Source organism: Pogona vitticeps, chromosome 2 (assembly GCF_051106095.1).
Source record: "Pogona vitticeps strain Pit_001003342236 chromosome 2, PviZW2.1, whole genome shotgun sequence".
Classification (NCBI taxonomy): domain Eukaryota; kingdom Metazoa; phylum Chordata; class Lepidosauria; order Squamata; family Agamidae; genus Pogona; species Pogona vitticeps.
Window position 1 is genome coordinate 180746116 of NC_135784.1, and position 25812 is coordinate 180771927.

Sequence of the window (25812 nt, forward strand, 5' to 3'; positions counted from 1 at the left end):
GTAATACGAACTGTTGTATTTCTGGTTTTGGACTGCAAATACCGACCTCCCCGGGCAGCTATGGACCTTCGAAGCATTCTGGGAGCTGTAGTTCAACACGAATGCTCATAACTCGACTAGTTTTTCGTAATGAAAATGTAGTGACCACGTTTTGTGAAGGTGCGCGCTAATATCGCTTATTTCATGTCCCCAATGACTGCGTGAGAGAGGTTAGGGTGAAGGCAAATCTGTCAGCCGGACCTCCCCCCCCCCCCGACTCCTCCGCTTAAACCCCTCTGCAGCTAATGCAGTCCCCTCAAGGGTTAAACGCCGTCCCTCCTCTCCTCGTGACACCTCTCCGGGATGGAGGACTGTAGAGATACAAAAAGTGACACTCAGTTTAAACTTCCGGTTAAAAAAAAAAGAACACTGGACCTGCTTCTACCTAAGTGCGATTCTACGTCTGACAAGCTGACTTCTGTGATTCTTCATGCGGGTGGGAAATGCGGGGGGGGGGGAGCGCCCGAACTACAACGCGCTTTCCGATTTGTATAAGTACTGTAATTAAAGTGGAGAAGGAAATCAAATGAGGACCGGACGTGACTGTAGTACATCGTATAACCAGTGATCACTCTCTTCGGCTCTCAAAGATGTCCGTGCGGAGATGAAAGCCGCTTTCGCGCCTGACGTCATCAGTCAGCGCCGGCAGTAGCCTTTTCCTCTCGTGGGCGCATATGCTGAGCTTTCAGGGGAGGAAAGGATCAGATCAGCCAAGATGATCCGGTTCCAGGTTTCCTTGGTGAACAGGGGACTTCTTACACGGGTGAGCGCGATTATGGGGATGGGCCCTCACTGCCCTTGCAGTGGGTGCAAGGGCGGGCAGAAGGAAAGGTGAAAGAAGGATCGGGAGCGATTTAGGGGGTGGCGTCACGACAAGAATTCAGCTGCATTTAGCCCAAAGACCCTCCATCCCAGGACCAAGAGGAGCCATCGAAACGGTGCCTCTGGAAGAAACTCGGAAGCAACAGGCCCCCCCTCCAGTTGTTCTAACCCCACAGCATCTGTTCTTCTGTGGTATGTTGCCCTTGTATATGGAGGTTCTACTTGGGACAGATAACAGCTGAATAGGTGTTTTTTTCTATGAGTGTGTCCGATGCTTTCTCAAGCCCATCTTTATCCTTTCATTAGTGCATTTATGGCAATAAATTCCAGTAAGTCACTCGTGCATCGTGTGAAAAAGTCATCTAGTTTCTATTGAAATGACTGAATGAGCAAATTTTGCTGCAGTGTAGAGAGGAAGGTGGGCCCTTGCAGTAAAAACAGTGTCACAGTATTTTGCTTTTGCCCTGTTCTCTTTTTCCCTTTAATTTTTGCCAACACTCTGAGACAGGTTAACATGGTTGCATCTTTGAAAAATAAGACTCCGAATAAGCTACAGTGGCCCAAAGATACAGTTTGCATCAGAGAAGAAATACAACTCCCTTATCATGACAAGGACAAACTTTGGGCCATGGAATTTCCTTCCAACTCTGATAAGGACAGAACAACCTGTCTTGCAGAAGCAAACCAAGGGTCTGTCTAATGCAGCAGTTGGCTTCTAGCCACAGTCAGCCAGAATCCCCTGCAAAGACTGCATGCAAAACATGAAGATCAGAGGCTTGGGGAGTCACTTTTGCTAATGGGAACTCCTAGAATCCCCCAGCCAGAATGACTACTTTTTCAAACTGATTGAGGAGATGGTTATTTACAAGCATTTCCCAGAATACACTACTTCAAATGCATTTGGAACTTGCATTTTTAATTCCTGTGGCTAATAGCTGGGTATAGTCCTGTTTTCCATGTATGTGTTTAACCCTTTTTCAAAACCGTTGAAAGGGGCAGCCACCACTACAGTAGCACATGACAGTAAATGCTGTATTTTAATTACATGGTTCTGCAATAGTTAACTTTTTGATTGTTAATAGACTTCTCCCAATTATCTTCATTGTGTTTATAATATTCAGTTTCCATCTATAACACACACCATCCTTTAGCATCACAAGTTAATTTTAGAAAGAAACATAAACCCCCAAATAGGGGGAGGCATATGCAAAGCATTAGATCCCTTCCTTGAGGAACTAATGTTATAGTAATGTGGAGAGACATTAGTAAAGATAAGGGGACACATAAAAGAAAGTACAGTCACATATGATTTTAGCTTATGTGTATCAGGTCAGTGGAACTTAACCAGTGCTAAGTTTACACAAGGTTGCAGTGTTCTTCTGGATTTTCTTTGGACTAGGAGTGTTGTGGCAAAAACTGTGGGATTAAACCTCAAACATTTCTTGGGGAAGTTGGGTTTTGAGCTGCAGCTTGAAAGATGAAGGAAATGGCACCAAGATGACATTCCATCAAGTTCATTAAAAGTTATGTGCCAGCTGTTCATAGCTGAAAGATCAGAGTTGCTTAAGAAGGATGCCTAGATGTAGTTCATTTCTATGTGCACTGTAGTAGTGATCACCAGTGGCATTAGCTGTCTCACTCTACTTCTGTTTTAATTTCTACCCCAAGCTATTGTCTACCACGTCATCAAAACAGACAGATATACTAAGCAGCGCTGGTGTTTCTGCTGGTGAAGTGGGGGCAACTTCATCAGAAGGTAAGACCTCAAACCTTTATTTGATTGATTGGATATACCATTTTCTGAAGACAATGCCCCTGCAGTGTTAGAAGATAAAAATCCTTATTTTTTTTTTGCCCCTTTCATCTTATTTTAGAAACACATCCTGCTGTGGTCTCCACTGACCCCATCCTACGAAAATGCAGCATTGCTGTCCCCAAACACCTTACACCTGTCCAGGCGTGGGTGGAATCACTGAAACATTATGACGCCAGACATCTCGGCTTGGTAGACCTGCATCCAGATGTGTTTGCAGTAATGCCCCGGTGAGGCCTGGGATATTGTGTTCATGTTTCTAACCCTTACGATTATAAGAGCTAAGCTGAAAATGAACAAGCAGGCTGCCAGAAAAAGGGGGAAAAACCCACAAAGCAGCAAAGAGTTCCTAGAGTGATCTTTCATAGTGGGTTCTTTGCATCAAGGAGTAGGGCTTGGAAGTAGGGGAGCAAAATCTCTAGAGGCAAGTGACGGAATATGGGTTAGAAGTAAACCAGGTTGGATATATGTGGGCTCTTAAGGCTCATGTTTGAAATTTCAGCTTCCAGAAGCCACTGCCAACAGGGTCAGTGGTAGGGACTGGGTTAGACCTTCCCACAGATGTAAGCTGCTTGAATTAATGCCTATCAGAAATTGCACAACACTGTCTTTTGGGTTTATTCTTTCTTGGAAAGTTCCTTCAGAGCAAACATAAGCCGAACCCAATTTTAGCTGTCAGTTGAAATCTCAGCTCTTTGTGATGTCGCAGACCAGGGTGCAACTTCCTATCTCCCTGCCCTCTGCTTCCGCTGCCTCTCTGGGATGACAAGGAAGTGTCCATGACCCATAGTTTTGCGTTTAAATTTTAGAGCATTATGGGCACTTTTTCCCTCTCTTAGGAATATAGGATGCAGCCTTACCCAAAGAGTAAGACCTGCTGTCTACTCTTGAATGGCAGTAGTCATCTAAGGTTTCAGGCAGGATTCTCTCCGAGGCCTACCTGGAGATCCTTAGTATTCTCTGTGAGTCTCCCATTCACTTATTCACCATGCCTGATCCTGCTTAGCTTCTAAAATCGGATAAATTCAAGTGTATTCAGGGCATTATGGAAATATTTGCTTTTATGTTGGCCTCTTCTGAGGTCTTTTGCTAACTCTTGTTTTTCACTCTGTGTGTTGGCTGGTTGGTTTGTGTTTTTCCCCAGAATTGATATCCTGCATGCAGTGGCTATCTGGCAGAAGAATTTTAAGAGAATTGTGAGTATTGGACTGTGGCTAAGATTATAGGTCAGGGACTAGCTGGACTGTCTGGTTAAAAAGTGACACAAAACAAGCAGTGGGCCCTTAAAAGGCATCTACAAGCAAGGTGCCCACATTCCTGTGAAGGAGAAAAGAGGAGTGCGCCGTCCTCCGTGGAGAGCCATACAGTAGAAGAGGCGGAATGCGCAGTAGGAATACTGATTGATATTGAACAGACTGAAGTAGTGCCAGTCAAATCTACGGAAGTGTGCCTGGTAGAGGAAGGAGGGGAGGAGCTAGATTTGATAGTCTGGGAGGAGATAAAAGGAGGGGAAAACGCGCGGGCTTTTAGAATCTGCACTGACGCGAATATAGAGAGGAGTAAGAACCGAGGGGTCCAGACGGAACCCATGCTTGGGTTTGAGACTCCTGTTGGAGCTGCGGCCGGTTTCCCTAATCTGGCAACTGGAGGAGGTTTGTTGCCAGATCCGAATTTCCCTCGGGGGTCTGAGAAGTGGTATGAGCCTCTGGAATGGCTGGTAACGGTACACCATCGCAATTACCCTGGTGGGAGGAGGGTAATACGCCCTGGACCCGAATATCAGAAGAAGCCCCTGGAAGGGGACTGGGCGAGGCATCCTTGCTGCGGAACGGTCTGTGCCGTTCGGAGTGCCCCCCTCCGCCCAATGACCGACCGAGAGAAGTTCGGACCGGCCCCTTATTAGGTGTTCAAGAGATGCCTCCTGATGTGCGCGCGAAGAGGTATCATTTGTTAGATGACTGTTTGTTGCAGGATCCGTTTGATCCAAAAGAGTTAAGCTTTGTGAACAATAAACTTTCCAATGTTGGATTTTATGACGAGCCTCCGACTCTTTTTCCCGCCTACACCACCAGCGCCCCCTCGGCCAGAGGAGAACCTCCTTACAATTCCCCAGGGCAGTTTTTTAGTGTAAAAATAAAAAATTGAGAAGCAGTATTTTTCCTTCACCTTGCCCCCCCCCAGGCCTGTTTTTGAATGATGTGCCAAAGTAGCAAATACAGTGGTGCCCCGTTTAACGAGCAATTCGTTTAATGACGAATCCTCTTAGCGATTGAGTTTTTGCGATCGCAAAAGCGATCGCATAACGTTATTTTAAATGGCAAAACATTGCTTTGCTATGATCGGTAAGTGTTTCACTTACCGATTATCGAATAACAATGTTTTAAGAACAGCTGATCAGCGGTTCCAAAATGGCCACCAGGTGAAGAAAATGGCCACTCGCAGCGTTTTCGCGCCCTTTCCTCGCTTACCGGGCAGCAAAAATGGTGGCCGCATGGAGGATTTCTGCATAGTGGTGAGTTTACAGCCCATAGGAACACATTAAACGTGTTTTAATGCGTTCCTATGGGCTTTTTTGCCCCACATAGCGACGATTTTTTAGGAACGGATTATCGTTGCTATGCGGGGCACCACTGTATCATGCATCAGTGGGAAGTAATTTAGCTGGCCATATTTGAATATCAAACATGTTCTTTCCTATGGATTTACAAAAATAAGAATTTGTACCGGAGGACTGCTGTATCCCTTGGGGGGGTTGGCATAGTCTCTAGTTCCCTCCCAAGGTGGACAGTTCTAGCAATATACCTCCAAAATGCATCTCTCTTGGTGGGGAGTTGTTATTTCATATTTTCAGGAAGCAGATAAGTGAAACAACTAGTATTGATCCCATGGATATGGCGACCCTACTGCATTGCGAATAATTTATAAATATATGTGTGCGAGGTAAATAAATGCATTTGCATTCGTGTGTTTGATACAAATATTTGACACAATGGTTCAAAGTTTGGCATTTGTATGGTGGTGAACTTGCCATTTTGTAAATACTTTGGGCATCCTTGCTTAATTCGGGTTGGTGAACTTCCATTGTCTTTGTGGCAGGAGGTTGGGGACAGAGAGGCAGGGGGAGCGGGTGGGGGAGTTGGTCTTCCTGGGAGGATTTGAACAACGGGACTTTGTGAGGAGAGGTTGAGGGGGACGGTTGGGCGTCCAAAGAAGGATGATATTTGCTCTTTCTCCTGTTGGGAAATGAATATCCAAAGCGGGAGAGTTTGTTTGTTCCATGGAAAAGCCATGGTTCACATTTCACCTTTGCCGTACATTCCATTAAGGTGAGCCCAGCCTTTGGCCACGCTGTTTGGGGACCACTGGACTGGCAGCCAGGCATCTCCAGCGGGGGTTATTTCAGAAAATGCTGGGAAAGCCCTTCTTTCTCATTGTCTTCCCAACTTGTAATAGAGGGTTAGTAATACGGGGCTAATTTTGGCAGGTTGTTGTGAGGGTTACTGAATGCTCCGTGTTGTTTGTATTTGCTGGCTTTTGCTCTGGCTGAGTACTTGACCTAGTTTTAATTTTCCAGAGTTATGCCAAAACAAAAACGCGGGCAGAGGTGAGTGGTGGCGGCAGGAAGCCCCGGCCACAGAAGCACACTGGGCGGTCACGGCAGGGCAGTATTCGGTCACCGTTGTGGCGTGGCGGTAAGTGGCTCTCCCTTGCAGCTTTTCTTGCTTATAGTACTATAGCTTTGCAAACCACGTGGCTTTAGTGAGTTGTTGGCCTTTCTGGCTTGGGAGGCAGGCCCGTGAAACTCTGCTCACGGACATTTTCTTCAACAGAGTCCAAATATTATCTTTGGACCTAGAGGAGGGCAGAGCCGAGAGAGTTTCAAAGGCCAAGCAAACAGCCCCTTAACATTTCTGTCCTTTTCCAATCTTCCTTTTAGGGGGGGTCTCCCATGGCCCTCGTGGCCCCACCAGCTACTACTATATGCTCCCTATGAAAGTGCGGGTCCAGGGCCTCAAGGTGGCCTTGACAATGAAACTGGCACAGGTATGCCTGCTCTATTTTCTATGGAAATGAAAATGTTTCTGCCCAGTGTCTTGGTGAACTTCTCTTCCGGGTTGGGTGGGGTGGGGTATTTCAAAGAGATTTAAGAGTTCTGTAGCACCTTTAAGACCAACAAAGTTTTCTTAGGCATAAACTTTCATGGACTGTAGCCCGTGTCTTCTGATGCACAGCTCTAGGCGACAGACATTTTTACAGGAATGGGGAGGGCAGGAGTATGAATTATAATGAAGATCCAAACATAAGAAGTCTGGTGCTATGTAATCCATGGTCAATTCAGGGCTACCTACTTTAAAAATCCAAATAGACTTATTTGCTTCTCCTGTGAATGCTAAACTGTTCAAGTCCTCCTCTCATTTCCTAACTCCAAAGGTGGACAATCAAGTTGTTTTGATCTCTCCTTGGCCTCTAGGCTTGCACTGTGCTTTCCCCTCAACAGCCCTCATAATACCAGAGTGCTCAGAAGCATCAGCGGTATTGGTGGCTGTTTAACGGCTTAGGTTTCCACAGATTTCCCAGCTGGCAGTGGAAGGCCCTTGGTTCCTGCCAATATCACACCGCCCCCTCTTATGGTCAGCTTCAGCTCGGCAGCCCAGCCTAGCTCAAAGCAGCAGCTTGGCAACTGAGTGGGAGAAGTAATTGAAATTGGAACCACAAAACGAAGCATCCACACCAGAATCAAAGAACATGAGAGACACTGCAGACTAAAACAACCAGAAAAATCTGCAGTAGCTGAACATGCCATAAAACAAACTGGAAATGAAATTCTATTTCAAAATACTGAAATACTAGACAACATCAGCAATCATTGTGTCAGACTGCACAGGGAAGCCATTGAAATCCACAAGCATCAACAGAACTTCAACCGGAAGGAGGAATGTCTGAAACTCAACAAAACCTGGCTCCTAGCTCTCAAGAACACAGAGTGCAAAAGGTCAACGAACTCTACCCAGCCACAAGGTCAGGGGATTACTGCACACAAAAGACCAGCTAATGACACCCATCAACCACAGGGACAGATAATCTCCCCTCCTTATCAAAACAATACATCCACAACAAAACACATTAATCAACCATCTCCTGATTAGGACAATAGCCTACCTCACAAACTAGCCTTCTCACAGCCACAAATACTCCACCCACTCTCAAGCCTACCCAGAGCACAGTTTGCTGTCCTCTGAAGATGCCAGCCACAGAGACTGGTGAAACGTTAGGAAGAACCACTTTCAGAACACAGCCAAGAAGCCTGAAAAAACCCACAACAACCATGAAATAAACTAATGATAAACTGGTTTCTAGTAGGCTCTCGTTACCCTTCCACATTGAGAATTTATAACGGAACTGTGAAAAGTTTTCTCTTATGATGGCTTAGAAAAGCCACGTGGACGGCATCTCTGCTGGTCTTCATAAGCAAGTGGAATTCCTACAGGTTGGTCTGTCCTCAGACCTCCATCCCAGCACACTTCAAGGCACACCTTTTAGGATGGTAAGGTACCCCCTCAGCTCATATATCTCTATAAAGAGATTTCTAATACAGTAGAAACTTCCATTATTAGCCCTCTCGGCAGCCACAGATTCCTGTACTGAAGCTTCACCTCATCCTGAACACCTTTATCAAGGCTTCCTTTCAGCCACTTTGTTAGCTTGCTTGGGTCCTGGATCATGGATTGCTCCTCCTTTCTGATGACCAAGAATGTTGACATTGGCTTAAAGGTAAAGGTAAAGGTTCCCCTTGACAATTTTTGTTCTGGGGGCGGTGCTCATCCCCGTTTCCAAGCCATAGAGCCAGCGGTTTTTTTTTGTCTGAAGACAATCTTCCGGGGTCACATGTCCAGTGCGACTTAGACACGGAACGCTGTTACCTTCCCACCGAGATGGTCCCTATTTATCTACTTGCATTTGCATGCTTTCGAACTGCTAGGTTGGCGGGAGCTGGGACAAGCGACGGGAGCTCACTCCGTCGCGTGGATTCGATCTTACGACTGCTTCGTCCTATGACCCTGCAGCACAGGCTTCTGCGGTTTAGCCCGCAGCGCCACCACGTACCTTCTGTGAAAGTCCATTCTGATCTGTGGGGGAAGTGGAAGTCCAGATCTGCCTGAGCAGTCGTTGACTCCATGGATCTTCATGGAAGTTGAATGGATCTTCGCCATCACAGCATATGCTGCTTTACTCAGATTTCATCTGGAGTACTGTGTCCAGTTCTAGGCACCAGCATTTAAGAAGAATATCAACAAACTGGGGTGTGTTGAGAGGACACTGACCGAGGTGGTAAAGGGTTTGGTAACCAAGTTTCATGAGGAACAGTTGAGGGAGTTAGTTATATTTATCCTGGAGAAGAGACAATTTGAGAAGCAGTATAAAGGTCATCTTCAAATATCTGGAGGCTGCCCTATGGAAGATGGAGGAAGCTTCTTTTCTGTGGTTCCATAGGGTGGGTGTTAAAACAATGGATTTGGGATACAAGAAAAGTGGTTTTGAAAACATTGGGAAGAACTTCTGACAGGCGCAGCAGTTTGCCAACATAGTGGACTGTCTTGGAAGATAGTGGACTCTCCATTTTAAACTGAAGTTATAATGGCCAACTCTCGGGGAAATTTTAGCCATGGATTGCCTACATCAGCAGAGAGTTGGACTCAAGTGACCCTTGACACCCCTTACAGTTTTGTGATTCTGTGACGGCCCATCAGTGGAAAAATCAGGGGGACATGAGATGTAAATCTTTCCTTGATCATTGCCTTCTGAGATGGGAGAAAGTTTCCTCTCTTTGGGTCTTCACATTTCTGTATAGCAGTTAGAGAAGCCAAGTTGAAATGTCAGTGCCCGATATCTTAATGACATGAGATGAACGGGGTTATGTTTGGAATAGCTGTGCAAGTCTGTTGGCATCTTGTCAATGACTGTGGCTTGTATCGTGGGGAAAGACAGCCAAAGTGATTCATCAGTTAGAGCAACTTCCCTATGAGAAAAAATAATTTGGGTTTTCTTTTTTAAAGAAAAAGAGCAGTAAATCTGGCGACAAGAAAATATCTTGTTTTTCTCTTCCACCTACAGGATGGTCTACATATTGTCGATTCCCTGGAGATTCCCACTTCTGACCCCCAGTATCTTACAGACCTGGCCCAATACAGGCACTGGGGAAGATCAGTACTGATTGCAGATGTGTGAGTTTCCTTCAGAGTCTGGTTGGGGAAGCGGGCCAAGCCTGGGGGCCTTCTCTGGGGCCACCGCTTGGTGGGAGATCTGTTCTTTTAATTTAACCAAGGATTGCTGGTGTATTGAGCCTCGGAAACAAAGTCTAGGAACCTGGGACAGGTTTTGACTGAATGTATAGTTCCCGGACTTATGTTCCAGGGAAGCCTGGGCTCAGCAGAATCTCAGTCAGAGTCAGGATGAAACAATCAGTAACATCCAGCAGACTGTTGTAAATGGGAGTTGACATGCCACAGCTCATACGTCCTTGAATGGAGTGTTGGGCCTGTTCAGGGCTGTGTCCTTTTTTTAAATTCAGGGTGACGGGACGATCAGTAACTGATCATCCCGTCACCAGGCTGTATCATCAGGTTGTGTCTCCCACAGTCTGACTGTGTGGCCAGGATTGTTCCAAGGATTCTGCCCTGGAAAGCTGTGAGATCCACATGACTTTCTGTGGAAGATAATGCAGAGCCAGAAGTTATCCCCTCCAAGTAGAAAGCTTGGGCCAGAGATTGTTCCCTTTAAAAAGAAAGCTTGAAAATCACGGGCCTAAGCCAGAAGTTATTGAATACAGTGGAAGAGAGTGGGTTTTTTAAAAAATGAATACAAGGAAAAGGGTGTTGACTAGACATGGGCACTTTGTATTCATACCTCTGGGGATACATATACAAAGCTTGGAATCACATATGTCACAGAGGGCCATTTCCTCCCCCCAGAACTGGCTGGTTCACTCATTTGTCACCACGCAGCATGCGTGTCCGTCATCACTGACATTGCACCAATCGCGAAAGTAGCCTGACTTCTCAGAAGCTGAGCAGCGAGACTCTTCATCCCACCTCCTCGCCAGAGTGGTCAGCTGCGTGGGGAGGCGCCAGCTGGGCTACTTCCATGATTGGCCCAATGTCAGTGATGACAGATGTGGCAACCAGTGGGTATACTGTCCAGTTCTGGAAGGACGAATGGACCTCTGTGGCACCTGTGGTGCCGTGATTTGTATTCATATACCCAGGGATACAAATACAAAATGTGCCTGTCTAGTGTTGGCTTAAATCTTCTAACAGGATTGGGGAACTTTTACTCCTCTAGATAAACTACCATATTTGCCGGAATATAAGATGACTTTTTCCCCCTGAAAAACATGCGTCCAAGTGGGGGGGTCGTCTTATACCCTGGGTGCACTTCAGAAAGAGCTGCCGCTGCCATGAGTGACGCGGGGCCGCGCTGGCCGGGGAGGAAGGCGGTCTCTCTGAAACGTCAGGCAGTCCTGATGACAGTGTCTTAAAGACTAGCAGATGGAGCAAAGAATAAGCTTTTGTGCTTGTGACAAGCTGGCTGTAGTCTCTCAAAGTTTAAGCCACCGCCAAGGTGCCGCCACATGGGTTCCACAAGGCTGAACTTCTCTGCTGCAACAGTGGGACATGGTTAACCCCGTAAAACAGGGTTTCCTGAGCCTTTTAAAGTCACAACCCCCTTTTATAATAGCCAAGTAACCTGTAACCCCCTGCCATAAAAAAAGGACCCTGCCAGGCAGCTCTTCCCCTCATGGGTAGCGGGGCGGAGCTCGGTCTCTGCCACTCATAACAAGGCATGTCAAAATCTCACCTGGTTGCCTCTTGTGAGGCTTTGTCCAGCTGTTGCCACGTCTGCCACCTTCTCAGGTGGGCAACAGTGGCCGCCTTTTCCGCTTCCTGCTTTGTTGCTGTTGCGTCTCTCATGGAGCAGGGAAACCAGCCCAGAGAGAGAGAGAGCTTTTGCTACCAGTGCTAGCTACTCCCCACCATGACCACAGACTAAAATAATCTCAGTGACACATACACAGAGAGAGAGAGAGAGAGAACACTTTGTGACTCCCTCTTGGGTGTCTCAACCCACAGGTTGGGAATCCGTGGTATAGAATCAGAGTGACAGAGCTAATCCACTAAGATGGACTGACATCTGCAGAGGTTCAAATGCTTATCCCTGGATTTTCAAGGGTTGCCTCCCTGGCTTTCCATTTCCTCTCTAAATATTGGGTGGGGTGGGTTTAAAAAGCCCCTCGGACATGCTAGAGTCCATGATTTTTTAAAAAATCAGGACGGAGTTTCAGATGTCCTTTGGGGCAGGGGGTGGGTCTCAAAACACAGCACAACTGTTTCCACACTGCCTTGAAGGCTTTTTGAGTTCAGTTATTTTTTAAAGCCTTGAAATGTATTTAACAGCAGTGGGGGTGCTTTGGGGCCTAAAAGTGTAGGGCATCGCATTGGAAATGAAACCTATAAATAAAACTGGGTCCCGCTGCACCACATGCAGCTTCTGGCAGCATCCTGCCCACCTCTGGATTGAATCAAAGAAGCTTCGAGTCCTTTTACTCCTAAAATATGTTGTCGTCTTTGAACAGACCACACCGGGGAAGAGAGGGGGGTTGAGGCAGCAGGCAGGTGGGCACCCAGGATCCCTGCGCAACACACTGATAACAGGGTACCTTGCACCCAGAAGGCCCTGGGCCTCTCCTTGCAAAACCCCTAATTCTTCTACTTTTGGCTTCCAGCAACGAAATACCTGAGAACATGCTGGCTGCGACAAGTCGTCTTAAAACCATCACAGTATTGCCAGCCATAGGTGAGTAGGGGTACAAGTGGGTCAGCAGGGCATGAAGATGCCTCCCCTGCAAGTTTAGGTACCACAGCCTGGGTCCTCCATGCCAGGCATGTATGCCTCCTCCTTTCAAAGGAGCAGGACTGAAGAATGCTGCAGAAGACCCGTCTTGTTCTTGTACTCATGGTGTCCTTTGTTATTGTTTACAATTGGTCATCACAATGTAGTCTTGACAAGAAATGAAGTGAATACATAGGCTGCATCTTAGGTATTCATCTTATCTCCATAAGAGCAAAATAGTTCACAGTAAGGTTCTCTGCAGGGGGGCGGGGGCAAAAGGATCACTTGTGTTCTTAAATGGATTAGTTGTTCTTCTGCTTTACAGGTATTTTTAACATGAACTGAGCTTGCTGCTGCAGTGAGCAAGATCTTTCCGTATGTAGCTATGCCGGACAGGACGGCACAGGGGAGTCCATAGCGAAGTCAGCCCCTAACAAGTATAAGTGGGGAATATACAACCCCCTAGATGGCACTGGAGTACAGCTCCTATCAGTCATACTTCACAAAGCCAAAGATAAGGGATGATAAGAGATACAGTCCAGTGACATTTGGAGAACTGCATGTCCTTCTTCCTGCTACAGACAGCTAAAGAAGCTCCCGTCCTGACACGCACCACTACGAGATCTCTTTCCCCATACACTTTTTAACTCAGTGGCTGATGGGCACCTGCTAGCCTTCCCAGTAGCACTGAATGGAGCCATGTGTTTCTCCCTTTCTGTTGGCTAGGCTGATGACTGAGAAGCAAACCAAGAGTCTGGGCTGCCTGCAGGCCTCTTGCATACCATGATTTGTTGATAGTCTGGAAAGACAGACCGATAGTCCATTGTGTGTCCTGTGCTTCCCTTGACGTCACAACGTTTTTGGGTTAAGCTTCCCAGCAGTTGTGGTTTTTTTCCCCCCATCATGAAAAGAGAGCTACAAAGTTGCGCCACTTTCTGTTGGTCTCATTCTTCGGTGGAGTCAAGCAGGGTAGATACGACCTGACCACATGCCTCTCTTTCCTCCATGTCCCCAGGTCTGAATGTGCACAGCATGCTGAAGTATGATACCTTAGTGCTCACCTTGGATACAATTGACTTCCTGGAAAAGAAACTCCTGTGGCATGACGTCCGGTACGCGCCGCTGTATCCCTTCCGGTTGCCCTACAGTGACTTCCCTTAGCCTTTGCTCCAAAGATGGACCTGGATGGAGGTGTGCAAGGGCAGCTGTAAATCATTTTGAGCACACTCAAGAAGTACACTTTTTAAAAAAAGTACATTAAATCTAGCTTATTGACCACAATCATGGCCTGTTGTTTTGTTTTTGACACAGTTGCAATTCTAAAAATACTGTAAAATTAAAAGAAAATCTGGAGTGGTAGGGTTTCCCTGTGGGATTTGTACAAGTGAAGAAATAAGAAAGAAAGGAAGAGCACAATGAGAACTTCACATAAATAGAGAGCACTTCTTGTCCAATATGAAAAGGGAATAGCAGAATTAAGTTCCCCGCCCCCAGCTATTGGATTTGCAGCACTTTCTCTGCACCTGAAACCCTGTCCTGAGCATAACTGCCTGAAGTATCCACTGGGGAGCTGTGTCGTTGCCAATCCCATTTGAATTTCCCTCAATAGCTCAGCCACAGTTTCATGCTTGAGGGCAAAATATGTATAATTTCTTTATTTGGAATATTTTTACCCTGCCTTTCTCCTTGAAAAGGACCCAAGGCAGCTTCCAACAATTGAAAGACAATACTGTATATAAAGTGAAGAACAATGAGTATAATGAGGCATCTTACGTCATTACAAGACAATATTAAAGCTAGGAACAATATGTATACAGATACAGTATTATAAAGGGAATAAAATGGCACTCAGATACATGGAAAACCCAAAAATGTAAAACACAGTAAGAATCCATATAAAAATCACACACAGGTAGCTGGTTACTGAGGGAAGGCTTGCCTGAAGAGAGAGGTCTTTGTCTGCTTGCGGAAGGACAACAAAGATGGGGCCAGCCTGTCCGCCTGTGGGAGGGAGTTCCAAAGTCTGGGAGCAGCAACAGAGAACGAAGCCCTCTCCCGTGCCCCCATCAGATGCACCTGTGAAGTTGGAGGGACCGAGAGAAAGGCCTCTCCTGATGAATCAACACCCAAACCAGCTCATAATGGGAGACACAGTCTTTGAAATAAGCTTGGACCAAAGCTATTCAGGGCTTTATAGTTTAAGACCAGCACTTTGTTCCTGGAAGCTGATTGGCAGCCAGTGGAGCTGCTGTAACGGGGGGTGGGGGGGGTTATGTGATCCCTGTAACCAACACCCGTTCAGCAACTTGGCTGCTACATTTTGGACCCGTTGAAGTTTCCAAACACTTTCCTTTGGCAACCTCACATAACACTGTAGTTTGTAGAGTTTGTGCCACTACTGTTCCATTCCTTGTTTAGAACGAAGATAGGCAAGGGAGAGAGGACTATATGTGGCCCTGTTGGCAAAATATTCTCCCTAGCCTTGTGTGTGTGTGATTTCAGTGACACAGAAAGGAGGGCATGCGAGTTCCTTGCCTTCTGCAGCCTGTGTGGTCCCAAATCTAGCTAGAAAACAGGAACTGAGCTCATGAAAGGGCTGCTGGTTATTGTGGGCCTTTCTTTCCTCCTGCCGTTGGTGGTTTTGAGTAACTGTTCCAATTTCCGCTTCATAGGCTGTTTTTTCCACCTGTATATCTGCAGCTGACTAAAGGCTATGCCAAAGGAGGGCTGCTGCAGGCACTTGCAGTTCTAGTTGCTTCAAACAAAACAAACCCAACCCAACCCTCCGCCTTTTGGGGATAAAACAGCAAATGCCGAACACAGGCTACCTGGGGAAGTACAGCAATCAGAAATACAACATGCTTTGAAGGGAATAATTCAGAAGGCAGTAATTAGTTACATAACTAGGCCAGAGGAAGAAGATTCAGAGGTGCTGAAGCAGGCATTAAACATCTTGTAATTATTAATTTTTTTGATGTTTGGATTTTTTTAAGGAGGCTTTTCAGAGGCATCGTATGGCTACTAGACAAGATGGCAGCAACCAATAGCCTCACCTCAAAGAGTTGTTTTAAATGGTAAGGGAGAACTTTCACCATTGGCCTTAAAATGTTCTGGTGCTTGTTCCTGTAGGGTTTGTTAGGAAAGGTCCAAAACGGAGACAGAACTGGTCGTAGGAGGGTAGTAGCTAGCAACACCCCTGACATCTGCTACATTCCCCCATGAGGTTCCTCAACTCTATGTTGTCCCTTATGCCAGCCCCCGCCACCCCCCTCCTGAGATGGGGGGGAATATTTGGTAGATGGGAGAGCGGTGCTGAATTCCTCTGTGACTGCTAATTGCACCCCCCCCCCAAACTCCTGTGCATTCATAGACACACCAGTTTTCAGCCAGGAAAGAGTTTTGTGAACCTTACTGACAAAAAATGTTTCATTGGCTGTAAGCTTTTGTAGACTGAAGCCCACTTCTTCAAGGGCATCCCAAGTGAGCTACAACTCATGAAAAGCTTACAGCAGGCAAACAAAACCTAGCTACCCATATGGCTAGTTTTTAATCCTTTATTTTCAGATTGTTCTGATTTTCTTGGAAATCTTGGAATCTGTGAGGGGGGTGGGGACTGATTGAAAATGGAAAACATTTTGTAACGGCAAACATTTATAGGAAAGGCTTCAAATGCTTAGGAAGAGCTGTATAGCCCCCTTTCCTAACCACCAGTTCTCTCCAAACATCTGCCCCCCATGATGCTCCATTCATAAGAACAGTATGGCCAAGACTGGGGTGATTAAATTGATGTATTTGTTTATTTTAGTAGGTTGCTTAATACTTGTGATACAGTAGTTATAGTAGCATAATGACTGATACACTTTAAATCAGAGGTCATCAACCCCTGGTCCGCAGCCCAGTGCCGGTCCACGGCCTGAGCTGGACTGGGCCGCGGAGACAGACCTCCTGCCCCCTGCACTCAGTCCCACCTGCATAGCTGCTTTATGCACACACGTGCATGCCAGCGCCGGCGTGAGCACTCCCCCACCCCTTCACGCATGCGCCTGAGCGCCCGAGCACCTGCGTGGTGGGCAGGTGTGCAGGCGCTCCTGTGCATGCACGAAGGGGTGGGAGAGCGCTCACGCTGGCAGCGGCAGGTGTGCACTCCCCCACTGCTTTGCGCATGCACCTGAGTGCGTGCGCACATGTGCCTGAGAGTGCGCACACACATGTACGTGTGAGCTTGGGGGGGTGCCCTGCCTTCCTCAGAGTCTCAGCCAGTCCGCAGTCCCAAAAAGGTTGGGGACTGCTGCTTTATAAACTATAGGATTTTCTGAACTGTATATCCCTTGCCTCGGTCGATGAAACACGGGCTGAGGCAACAGCTGCGTATGGAAGAGGTATTTCTATTTTAATGTCAGTCAAAGACTGAAAAGCTTAGCAGTTTTGTCCAGTTCCGAACACAGAACGTTAAATACAGCACTGCAATTATTCAGAGTAACAATTCAACAGTTTCAGTATCTCTGCCCCAGGTTGCTGATACCACTTAATAAAAACTTGAACTTTCCTACGAGGGGAAATCAACTTTTTATGTCAGTTCAAAAGCATCTCACAGCTCCTTTAGTTTCTTTACCATCTGGAAGCAAAAAATTGGCCCTAGTTGTGTGATCGCATTTAACTCATTCCACAACAGAGCCCTGCATGTCTAATCTCATGTCACACTTTCACAGCGCAGCCCTATCTGCCTAATGAATTAACATCTCCAGCCTTCTGATCCTTCCTCTCTCTTCTGTTCGCTGAGTGGTGATTAGCTGAGCTGCAATCCTAGAAGGCGGTCAAACCTGGACAAAACCTCTGGCTGTCAAGCTTTCCAGATTAACTTTGGAAAATGTACGTTATAAATGTAGTTATAAAGTGGTAGCCATGTTAGTCTATGCACATACATCAGACAAGAAACAAACAAACAAAAAACACAAAGACAAAAATGTTGGAGTGACTCAAAGACTAAGTGGCATAGTTTAATGTAACCTTTTGTGGATCAAATCCACTTCCTTAGAGATAATAGACTACAAGGCAAATGTTTAATACCTGGCCTCAAGATAAAGAGAGGTTGGTTAGTAGACACAGATTGTAAATTAAGTGAGTCAATGTGGCATTTCACACCTAGTAATGACTTAAGATATTCCTGTTAGATATTCAGATCCTTTCCTCTGAAGCTTTATTCTGTAAAAAGCAACCATGGTTAGTGGGTAAAGGAACCCCAGATTATGGATAACGACAGCAGAAGCAACATAATAATTGCGGCATTACACATATGGTAGTGAGTTAAGAATCTCTGACTTTACCTTTGAAGCTTGTTCTGTAAAAATAAATAAATAAAAGTGGCAGTGGTTAGCTGGGAATGAACATACTGTAGGGTATAGAATATAACAGCAGATAGCAACATAATTATTGTAATATTTTACATTTGGTAATGGCTTAAGAACCCTTGACAAATATTGTGTATATGTCTATATAATGTATCCTTGTTCTGTAATGTTTCTTCTCAATGATTGCAACTTCCAAATCTCATGAAGGGTGTTTGGTTAGATTGAACGGATTTGAAACAAGTTTTTATATATTGCCTGATGTCTGATTTATGTCCATTTTTGAACAGAACAAGCTCCAAAGACAATTGCTAATTCCTATTTAACCTTGGCTGTTTCCAAATCTTAAAATACTTGTATGGCAATAGATTTCTGGAAAGTTCGATTTGCGTTAGAGGCTTTTGTTCAGCAAAACAGGCTAAAATGACCCTATCGCATTGCTTCCTGCCAAGTTGCTTTTTCCTCTTCCAAAACATACAGTACAGATTCTGGAATTTGAAAATATCAGCTGTCAGTAAAGCTACCTCATTCTCGTGAGAACAGGCATTTTCAATTTGTGACTAAATGAATAGGCATATTGTAGTCAGGCTACGGGTAGTTGGTCCATCCTTTCCCACCATTTTTTTCTAGTCTCAGGCAGGTGGTCCAGACTAGCAGGAGGGGCTCTGAGGCCCCATAAGGCCATCACACATATGTCTGGCATGGGCTGCCGTCAGCTGGATGGGGGCACCCATCGTGCAGAGCTGCAAAAGGTCCCCCAGATTTGCTGCAGCACAGAAGGAATAAACGCTTTCTGAAGTCCACAAAAAGAGCCTGCTACTTTACTGCAGCTCTGTTTTCATGCAGTTGATAGGAACCAAACACATCTGGATCAAGCAGACACTGTTCGCAACCAAGCAGTGAAAACTTTCATTTTCATTCCTTTGTGCGGTTAAAGACAGGAGGATAAAAAGTTGCAACCCTACAAGCAATTATTTTCGAAGATGCGTTTTTGCTATTTTTTCCCCAAAATACAGGATGTCTGGACTTTTATAGGTACAAAATAGCCAGCCTGGAAGCACATTTTAAATATCGGAGCTGTGAGTTTATGAGAAGCTAATTTGTGTGTGTGTGTGTGATAATTTTGGGTCTGGTCTTTTTCTGAAGTAGAGAATGCAAAAGTAAATTAGCGGCAGTTTGGCTTCATACGCTGAACAGTTCCTTCGGTATCTCCAAAAGGGCAGCTGGGCTGAGGTTCAAATAATAGAAAAATGTGCATAGAAAATGAACTGATGAATTGTTTGAATACAGGAGACATAATAAATCAACAGTTTTAAAACACTGGTTTATAGCTGTGCTATGAGAAGAGTTAAGGATTCCTATTAGTAGTTCGTCTTGAACCTTTGACCTGGAAGTCACGGTCTCTGTGATGTGTCTGGATTTTGTCATGGAGGCTATGAAGGCAAAAGCACTTCCACATTTCCAAGTTCCATTTTGCAATGTGAGCATACGCGATGGCAGTGTGGAAACTCTGAAGAGCTCACAGATCCCACAGTGTCTCCGTTTCATGGAACATCTCCCCACCTACCGCTTTGCCATTGTGAATCAGACTGGAAAGAGAGGAACCGAGAGTTGAGTCTCCATGTAGAGAAAAGAGTACGGATTCTGTGCATGGACACAGAAACTTTGTTCGCTCAGAGAGAATCAATTTGCACCCATCGTTTCAGATCAGAACCAGACCTGCTGTTGGGTGTGTGTCTGAAAGGCAATTTCATCAGGGGACAGATAACTGCTGATCCCCCAGCTGTTCCCCTATGTTAGGAGACAAAGCTCCTCTGTGCCACACAACTGGACTCCATAAACTAGCCTTCCGTTTTTAGATGCAGTGTGAGACAACTGTCCCATTGCTAGTGTTGAAGTTAAGTTTGACGGCCGGCCCAGTTCACTTAGGCATGTTGACAGGGTGCGGCACCTTGCTGTTGGTCTCCAGAAGTCGAATGTCTTATGCTAGCTGAGCTTCGTGCTACAGGTAAAACTTGAAGGATAAAACCCTTCAAGCTGCAAAATAGGGAGGGAAATCCAGACAGAGATGTTACAGTCCAGACCTGGCTTTCTGCTCCCCTTGGTGCAAACAGGCCAAATACTTTAATTGTTGATCGTTCACCCCGTGACACAAAGATTTGTAAAAGGAAAGGAAGGTGGGAGGGAAAATAGGGAACCAGATAGAGTGATGGCTACTTGTGACGCACCATCATTTCGCATGTCACAAAAGATTTTAGTCAGCATTCTGTAGTATCGCTTTCCGTACCCCCAGCTCATGTTCTTGCATAACACTGTGTCCCATCTCTAATGGTCAGTGGAGGCTGGCAGGATGTTCTCCACCCGGTGACAAAGTCAAGTCTTTTATGTAGTTCCTTTCTTGCATAGTCCAATTATATTTTGCTGGCTTTCTCCTTGTGACCAGCAAATAGGAATAGACAGATAATAAAACATTACACCTGGAAGTATGTAAATGTTTGGGTACACCCCTGCTTGCTGCTCCCCTGTGCCTCCAACCTCCTGATACTACTGCTGGAGCTTTTGAGATGCCTTCTTGTGTTTATTACGTTCTATTTATTCGTATGGGTTGCAACGAGCCAGCACAAGTTGATCCTTCCGGGCTTTGGATTAACTGCTGCCCAGTGCTTCCTGTCCACTTTACTGAAGGCTAAACACAGTTCAACGTCACAGCCAAAGCAGTCCCATTAAATGAACGAGACTTGTTAAGTCCCCATGGATTCAATGGCTGGCATCCTCTTCATGGGTGATTGTATGAGCATTCTTCCTGCTCTGACAGGTTTTCCTCTGCATGTTGTGTTTTGACAGGGAGCCTGCCAGGATGGGCAGAAGGACCATTTACCCAATAGATAAAACATCCTCAATGAATACAAAAACTTAAATTGAATTTGCACTTAAAGGTTTAATAAGTGGCTTCGAATTTGAAGGATATCAAAGTAATCTATGCTCACTAACATTGTTTTTCTCTTTTTGCTGTTTTTTTAAGTAGTGGGAAGAATGCTTAAGTAATAGGTCCCTGAATGAGTCACAGGGTGGGGAAAGGAAGTGTTTGGTTCCTGTTTCCTATGTAAAAAGGATCATGGCCTCTCGTCATTACTTTTACTCTATATAGCTAGCTCACCTTCCTCAGTTGGGTGCTTCGTTCCACTTAAGATGACGGCGGTTCTTCTGCTAGTGAATGGGGTTGGCCTTCTTAGCTTCTGGCTGTCTGTGGGTAAGTCCAAAATACTTCAGAATTTTGATCTATTACTAGAGGGAATTTGCGGGCTGACCAATTGCCGTCCCTCAGCTGGCATAACCAAAGAGTCCGACATAATGGGCATGGAATGTTGCAGGGTTATCTTCGTGAAAACTGTTTGATGGCTTTTGGATGGTTGTATCCCAAGCTGGTAAGCATTGGTAGCTCTTATGAGCACCTTCATTTATCTAGTTTTGCATTGTGCAGGAGCCTCTGAAAGGCAGCAGCTTTCTATTTCAGCACAGTTATGTTTGCCAGATTCAACACACTGTACCTTTTAAATGATATCAGTTATTTTCTACAGTAACGGTGTGTACCTTTGGCCCTCCAGATATTTTAGAGGACACCCCCTCAGTCTTTTATCAGTAGTCGGGCTGGCTGGGGATTCCAGTACAAGATGTTCAAACATCTGGAGGGCCAAAATGTCTTCACCCCATACTGTAGCGAAGTGCTGACCAAATTGCCTTTGAAGTTTGTTCTGTTCTTGAGGGGTGTGGTGGTGAAGATTATAAACACCTCTTCTATTTATGCATCCAGTGAATAAAGCATAATCCTACTTTTCTGTGAAATTGCTTGCTATGTTTTTTTTTTGTGTGAGAGAGATCTGAATCACCAAACCATGTTTTGAGACTAGTTGGCATGCACCGAGCCATGGCACTGGGACGTAGGAACAGCAGGCAAGAGCAGGTAGAAAATGAAAGTGGGCCATCTGCTCGCACTGGAACCTCCCCAATTATGGCCTCCTCCCCCTCCCCACTTTATTTATTTATTTATTTAACATGCTGTTGCTGTTTTAATGTTGCTCATATCCTCTGTCTTCCCGCCCACTGCTCTGCTGTTATCGTCTTCCATTAGTGCCAGACAGATGACAATAAAACACACACAATTGAAGTAAAGGGATGTAATAAAAACAATAAACCCATAAAACCATATAGGCAATGGAAGAGGGCGCCAGAGCAATAACGGGTTCTTGTCCCCACCACTCCACCGAATTCACCGAGGGAGCTGAGGCTCCGCCTGCTCTGCCAGCCTAACCTACCTCACAGGGTTGGAGTGAGAATGAAGCGGGAAGGAGAGCGCCGGCTGTCCTGCCTTGAGCAGGACACAGAAGTGTTGGATACAATGAAGCGCAGAAAGGAGATAATTTCAATCCCTAACATAGTGTGCTAGAAAAAAACACGTTGTAACAGTTGATGGTGAGAAAATGTTTTCAAGTAATCGTGTGTTAAACTACTGTACATGGACTCTAGTTCTCCTTCCCGCCCCTGCAGCCCTCTGTAGCCCCGCCCACTTAGTTTTCTTTCAAAGATCCTCTAGTGCAGTGGTTCTTAACCTTTTTGAAAGAAACGCCCCCTTGAGCCATTGAGGAAGTTATCATCGCCCCCCTCCCCACGGTGATGATATCTTATTTATTTATTTATTTAAGACACTTAAATCCAATGACCCCTGAAAACAAAATTAAATTCCAAGAAAATGAAATGCCCCCCAAAAATTAACATTTAATGGTTTACTTGCAAGTGAATTTTAAGATGCAAAAAGAAATATAAAAAGGGCATAAAAACAAATTCAGGAACTAAAAATTTCAAGACAAAAAGTCTGAAACTAAATTAAAATTGGAGGAAAATATATATTCATGCACAATGTAAAAAGGCTGCAGCCATCTTCACAGGTTTGGCTCGCTCCAGCGCCCCCCTACTGCCCCCTTCTGCTCCAGCACCCCCTCGCCGCCCCTTTTCGTTCTACCGCCCCCCTGAAAAATGAAATCGCCCCCTGGGGGGCATTATCGCCCACGTTAAGAACCACTGCTCTAGTGCAGTGGTCCCCAACCTTGGGCCTCCACATGTTCTTGGACTACATCTCCCAGAAGCCTTCACCACCATCTCTGCTGGCCAGGATTTCTGGAAGTGGAAGTCTAAGAACATCTGGAGGCCCAAGGTTGGGGACCACTGCTCTAGTGCACTGGTTCTTAAATTTGGGTTACTCTGGGACTGCAACTCCCACCAGCTGTCCTGACTGGGGTTTCTGGGAGTTGCAGTTCAAAAGCATCCGAGTAACAAAGGTTAAGAACCACTGCTCTAGTGTTTAGAGCAGATTGTTAGAAGCTGAATGAAGGCGGAGGGAATCACCCGTCCACGTGAGATGAATTGCAAAATTCCACAGAGGTGGGAGTAGGATAGAAGCCTAAGGCTTGGCCTGAACTGATTTTGCTGTTGTCGTTTAGTCGTTTCTGACTCTTCGTGACCCCATGGACCAGAGCATGCCAGGCCCTCCTATCTTCCACTGCCTCCCGGACTTTGGTCAGATTCATGTTGGTATCTTCGATGACACTGTCCAACCATCTCACCCTTTGTCGTCCCCTTCTCCTCTTGCCTTCACTCTTTCTCAAAATCAGGGTCTTTTCTAGGCAGTGCAAATTGATATTACTGGTCACCTCGTCCCAATAGTAAAGGTGGCATGTGTGGGAAAAGTTCAATGTGTATTGTGGGTAGTCACCATTGAGCTCGTATTTTAGTTTTAATGTTATTTATAATTTTCCTTTTATTAATAAATTTTTTAAATAAAATAAAATAATATTTAGAATCTATAATATTTTAATTTTACCAGTCCATAATATTTTATGATATTTTCTTTTATCCTAATTGACATATTTTTAAAAAAACTTATATTCCAGATTTTTTTCTCCAATTCTCTTCATCTATCTTCCCTATATCTGTCTCCCTTAAATCTAACTCTTCCTCCTGATCCAGCAAGACAATATAAATTACCCCTGTTCTTCCTTTCTGTTTTTCCCCATCTATTTCTTTTTCCAAAATCTTTATAATTTCTTCAAACTTGGTCAATTTTCTATCCTCTAGTTTTAATTTCTCACTCTGTATAAACCTTTTTTTGTGCTAAATACCACATTTTTATTTATCCTAGCTCTCCCCCCCATTACAATATTCCTTTATTATTTGTTGTAACTCCTTTAATCCCTTCCCTAAAAATTTAATTGGAATCATCCTAAACATAAAATTTAGATAATAGTTTCATTTTACACATTGCAATTCTACCAAACCAATATAACTTCAACCTTTTGTATTTCTTCAATATATCTTTACTTCTTTCTTTATTCTTCCCATATTTATTTTCTTTAAATCTTGTATTCCTTTTGTAAAATCTATACCCAGACACCTAATGAACCCTGTCTCCTTAAATTTAGCTTGTTTTTCCTATTTCTTCTCTAGAATGATTATAAAAGATCATTTCAGATTTATTCCAATTGATTGTTAATCCACTTAATTCGTTAAAATCCTTTAAGTGCTTTTGCATCCTATCTATAACTTTTACTGGGTTTTCCATCCATTAACAAAGTGTCATCCACAAATAGACTTATTTTAGTTTTCTGCTGGAATCCAATCCCTTTTATTGTTTTACATGTTCTTATTGCATTCACCAATAATTCCATTATTAACACAAACAATATCTCGGACAGGGACATTCCTGTCTTGTTCTCCAACTTAGGTTTATTATTTCCATAATACCATCATTTACTATCACTATTCTTTATTACCAGAATATAATTGTTGTACAACATTGTTAAATTTGGTTCCAACCCTCATTTCTTTTATCTTTAGTGTTAACCATTCTACACAATCAAAGGCTTGGAGTACATCTAATGCTAATATACCTGCTTTTTATCTATGTTTTGCTATATAATAATTTATATTTATAGCTCTCCTAACCAGATCTGGCATTTGTCTACCATCTGTATAGTCACAGTTTCTGCATATTTATCTATAAATTTATTCATTTTTCTTGCTCAAACAGCTGTAAATATTTTTGTATTCCTGATTTATTAGTGATACTGGTCTGTAGGAGCCTGGATCTGTAGCATCCTCAGTTGGTTTGAGTATTAGTATTATCCTAGTTTATTTCCAAGAGGGCAGAATTTCTCCTCCATCTAATATTTTATTAAATAATACTTTCAACTTTGGTACCACCAAGTTTTTAAAAGCTTTATAATATTCTGCACTTAAACCATCTATCCCTGGAGCTTTATCTATTTTCAATTTATTTGTTACTTCTAATATTTCATCTTCTGGAATTTGTGATTCCATCACCTCTTTATCTTCCTCCTGTATTTTACAACCTATATATGTACAGTATATATTTCTACATATGTAGTAATCCTGTCTAGCAGTATTTATTCTCAGTATATATATCTTTTAAATTTTTTTGAAAAACCCTAAGTTTGCCATAATTTCCATCAACACATTTCTTTCTCTATACTTTAAATACCTTCTCTCTAGTGCCATAATTTCTTCCTCAAACTCTTTCATTCTGTGCTCTTTTGATTTTTTAAAATTATGTGGATGTTTTATACTTACATAATCATTGCCGTACTGCTTTTAAGGTGCTTTTATTTTCATGGACAGTGTCACATATCTGGGGGCTTTAACAGGCAAAAGTCCAATAAACTAGTCCAATATCAGAAGTCCACTAGATGCAAAACAGATACCAAAAATGCCAGAGCCAAAATACAAACTATAGTCAAAAGTCAGAGTCCAAAGCCAAGGGTCCAGAAGACAAGGTCCAAGATGAGCAGGAGCATGGATATGAGCCAGAGGAATTGACTTGTTGCTTCCACGAGC

The 25812-nt window shown here is 44.4% G+C and overlaps 2 protein-coding genes across 3 annotated transcripts in view; both read left to right on the top strand.

Annotated features, from left to right (window-relative positions):
- Positions 1-648: 648 nt before the first annotated feature.
- Positions 649-13843, top strand: MRPL4 (mitochondrial ribosomal protein L4). The gene is made up of 9 exons (XM_020815379.3): positions 649-802; positions 2530-2617; positions 2736-2904; positions 3819-3870; positions 6249-6366; positions 6612-6718; positions 9788-9897; positions 12456-12526; positions 13578-13843. The coding sequence occupies exons 1-9, from the start codon at positions 755-757 to the stop codon at positions 13721-13723; spliced, it is 909 nt and encodes a 302-aa protein (XP_020671038.3). The 5' UTR covers positions 649-754; the 3' UTR covers positions 13724-13843.
- A 7155-nt stretch (positions 13844-20998) lies between these two features.
- Positions 20999-25812, top strand: part of LOC110091304 (cell adhesion molecule 4) — a 15329-nt gene continuing 10515 nt past the window's right edge. Inside the window, exon 1 of one of the 2 annotated variants that reach the window (XM_020815375.3) lies at positions 20999-21157. In XM_020815375.3, coding sequence (XP_020671034.3) covers positions 21097-21157 — 61 coding nt within the window. In that variant the 5' untranslated portion in view covers positions 20999-21096. The remainder of the gene's footprint in view (positions 21158-25812) is intronic. The other variant, XM_020815377.3, reaches the window with a different exon arrangement.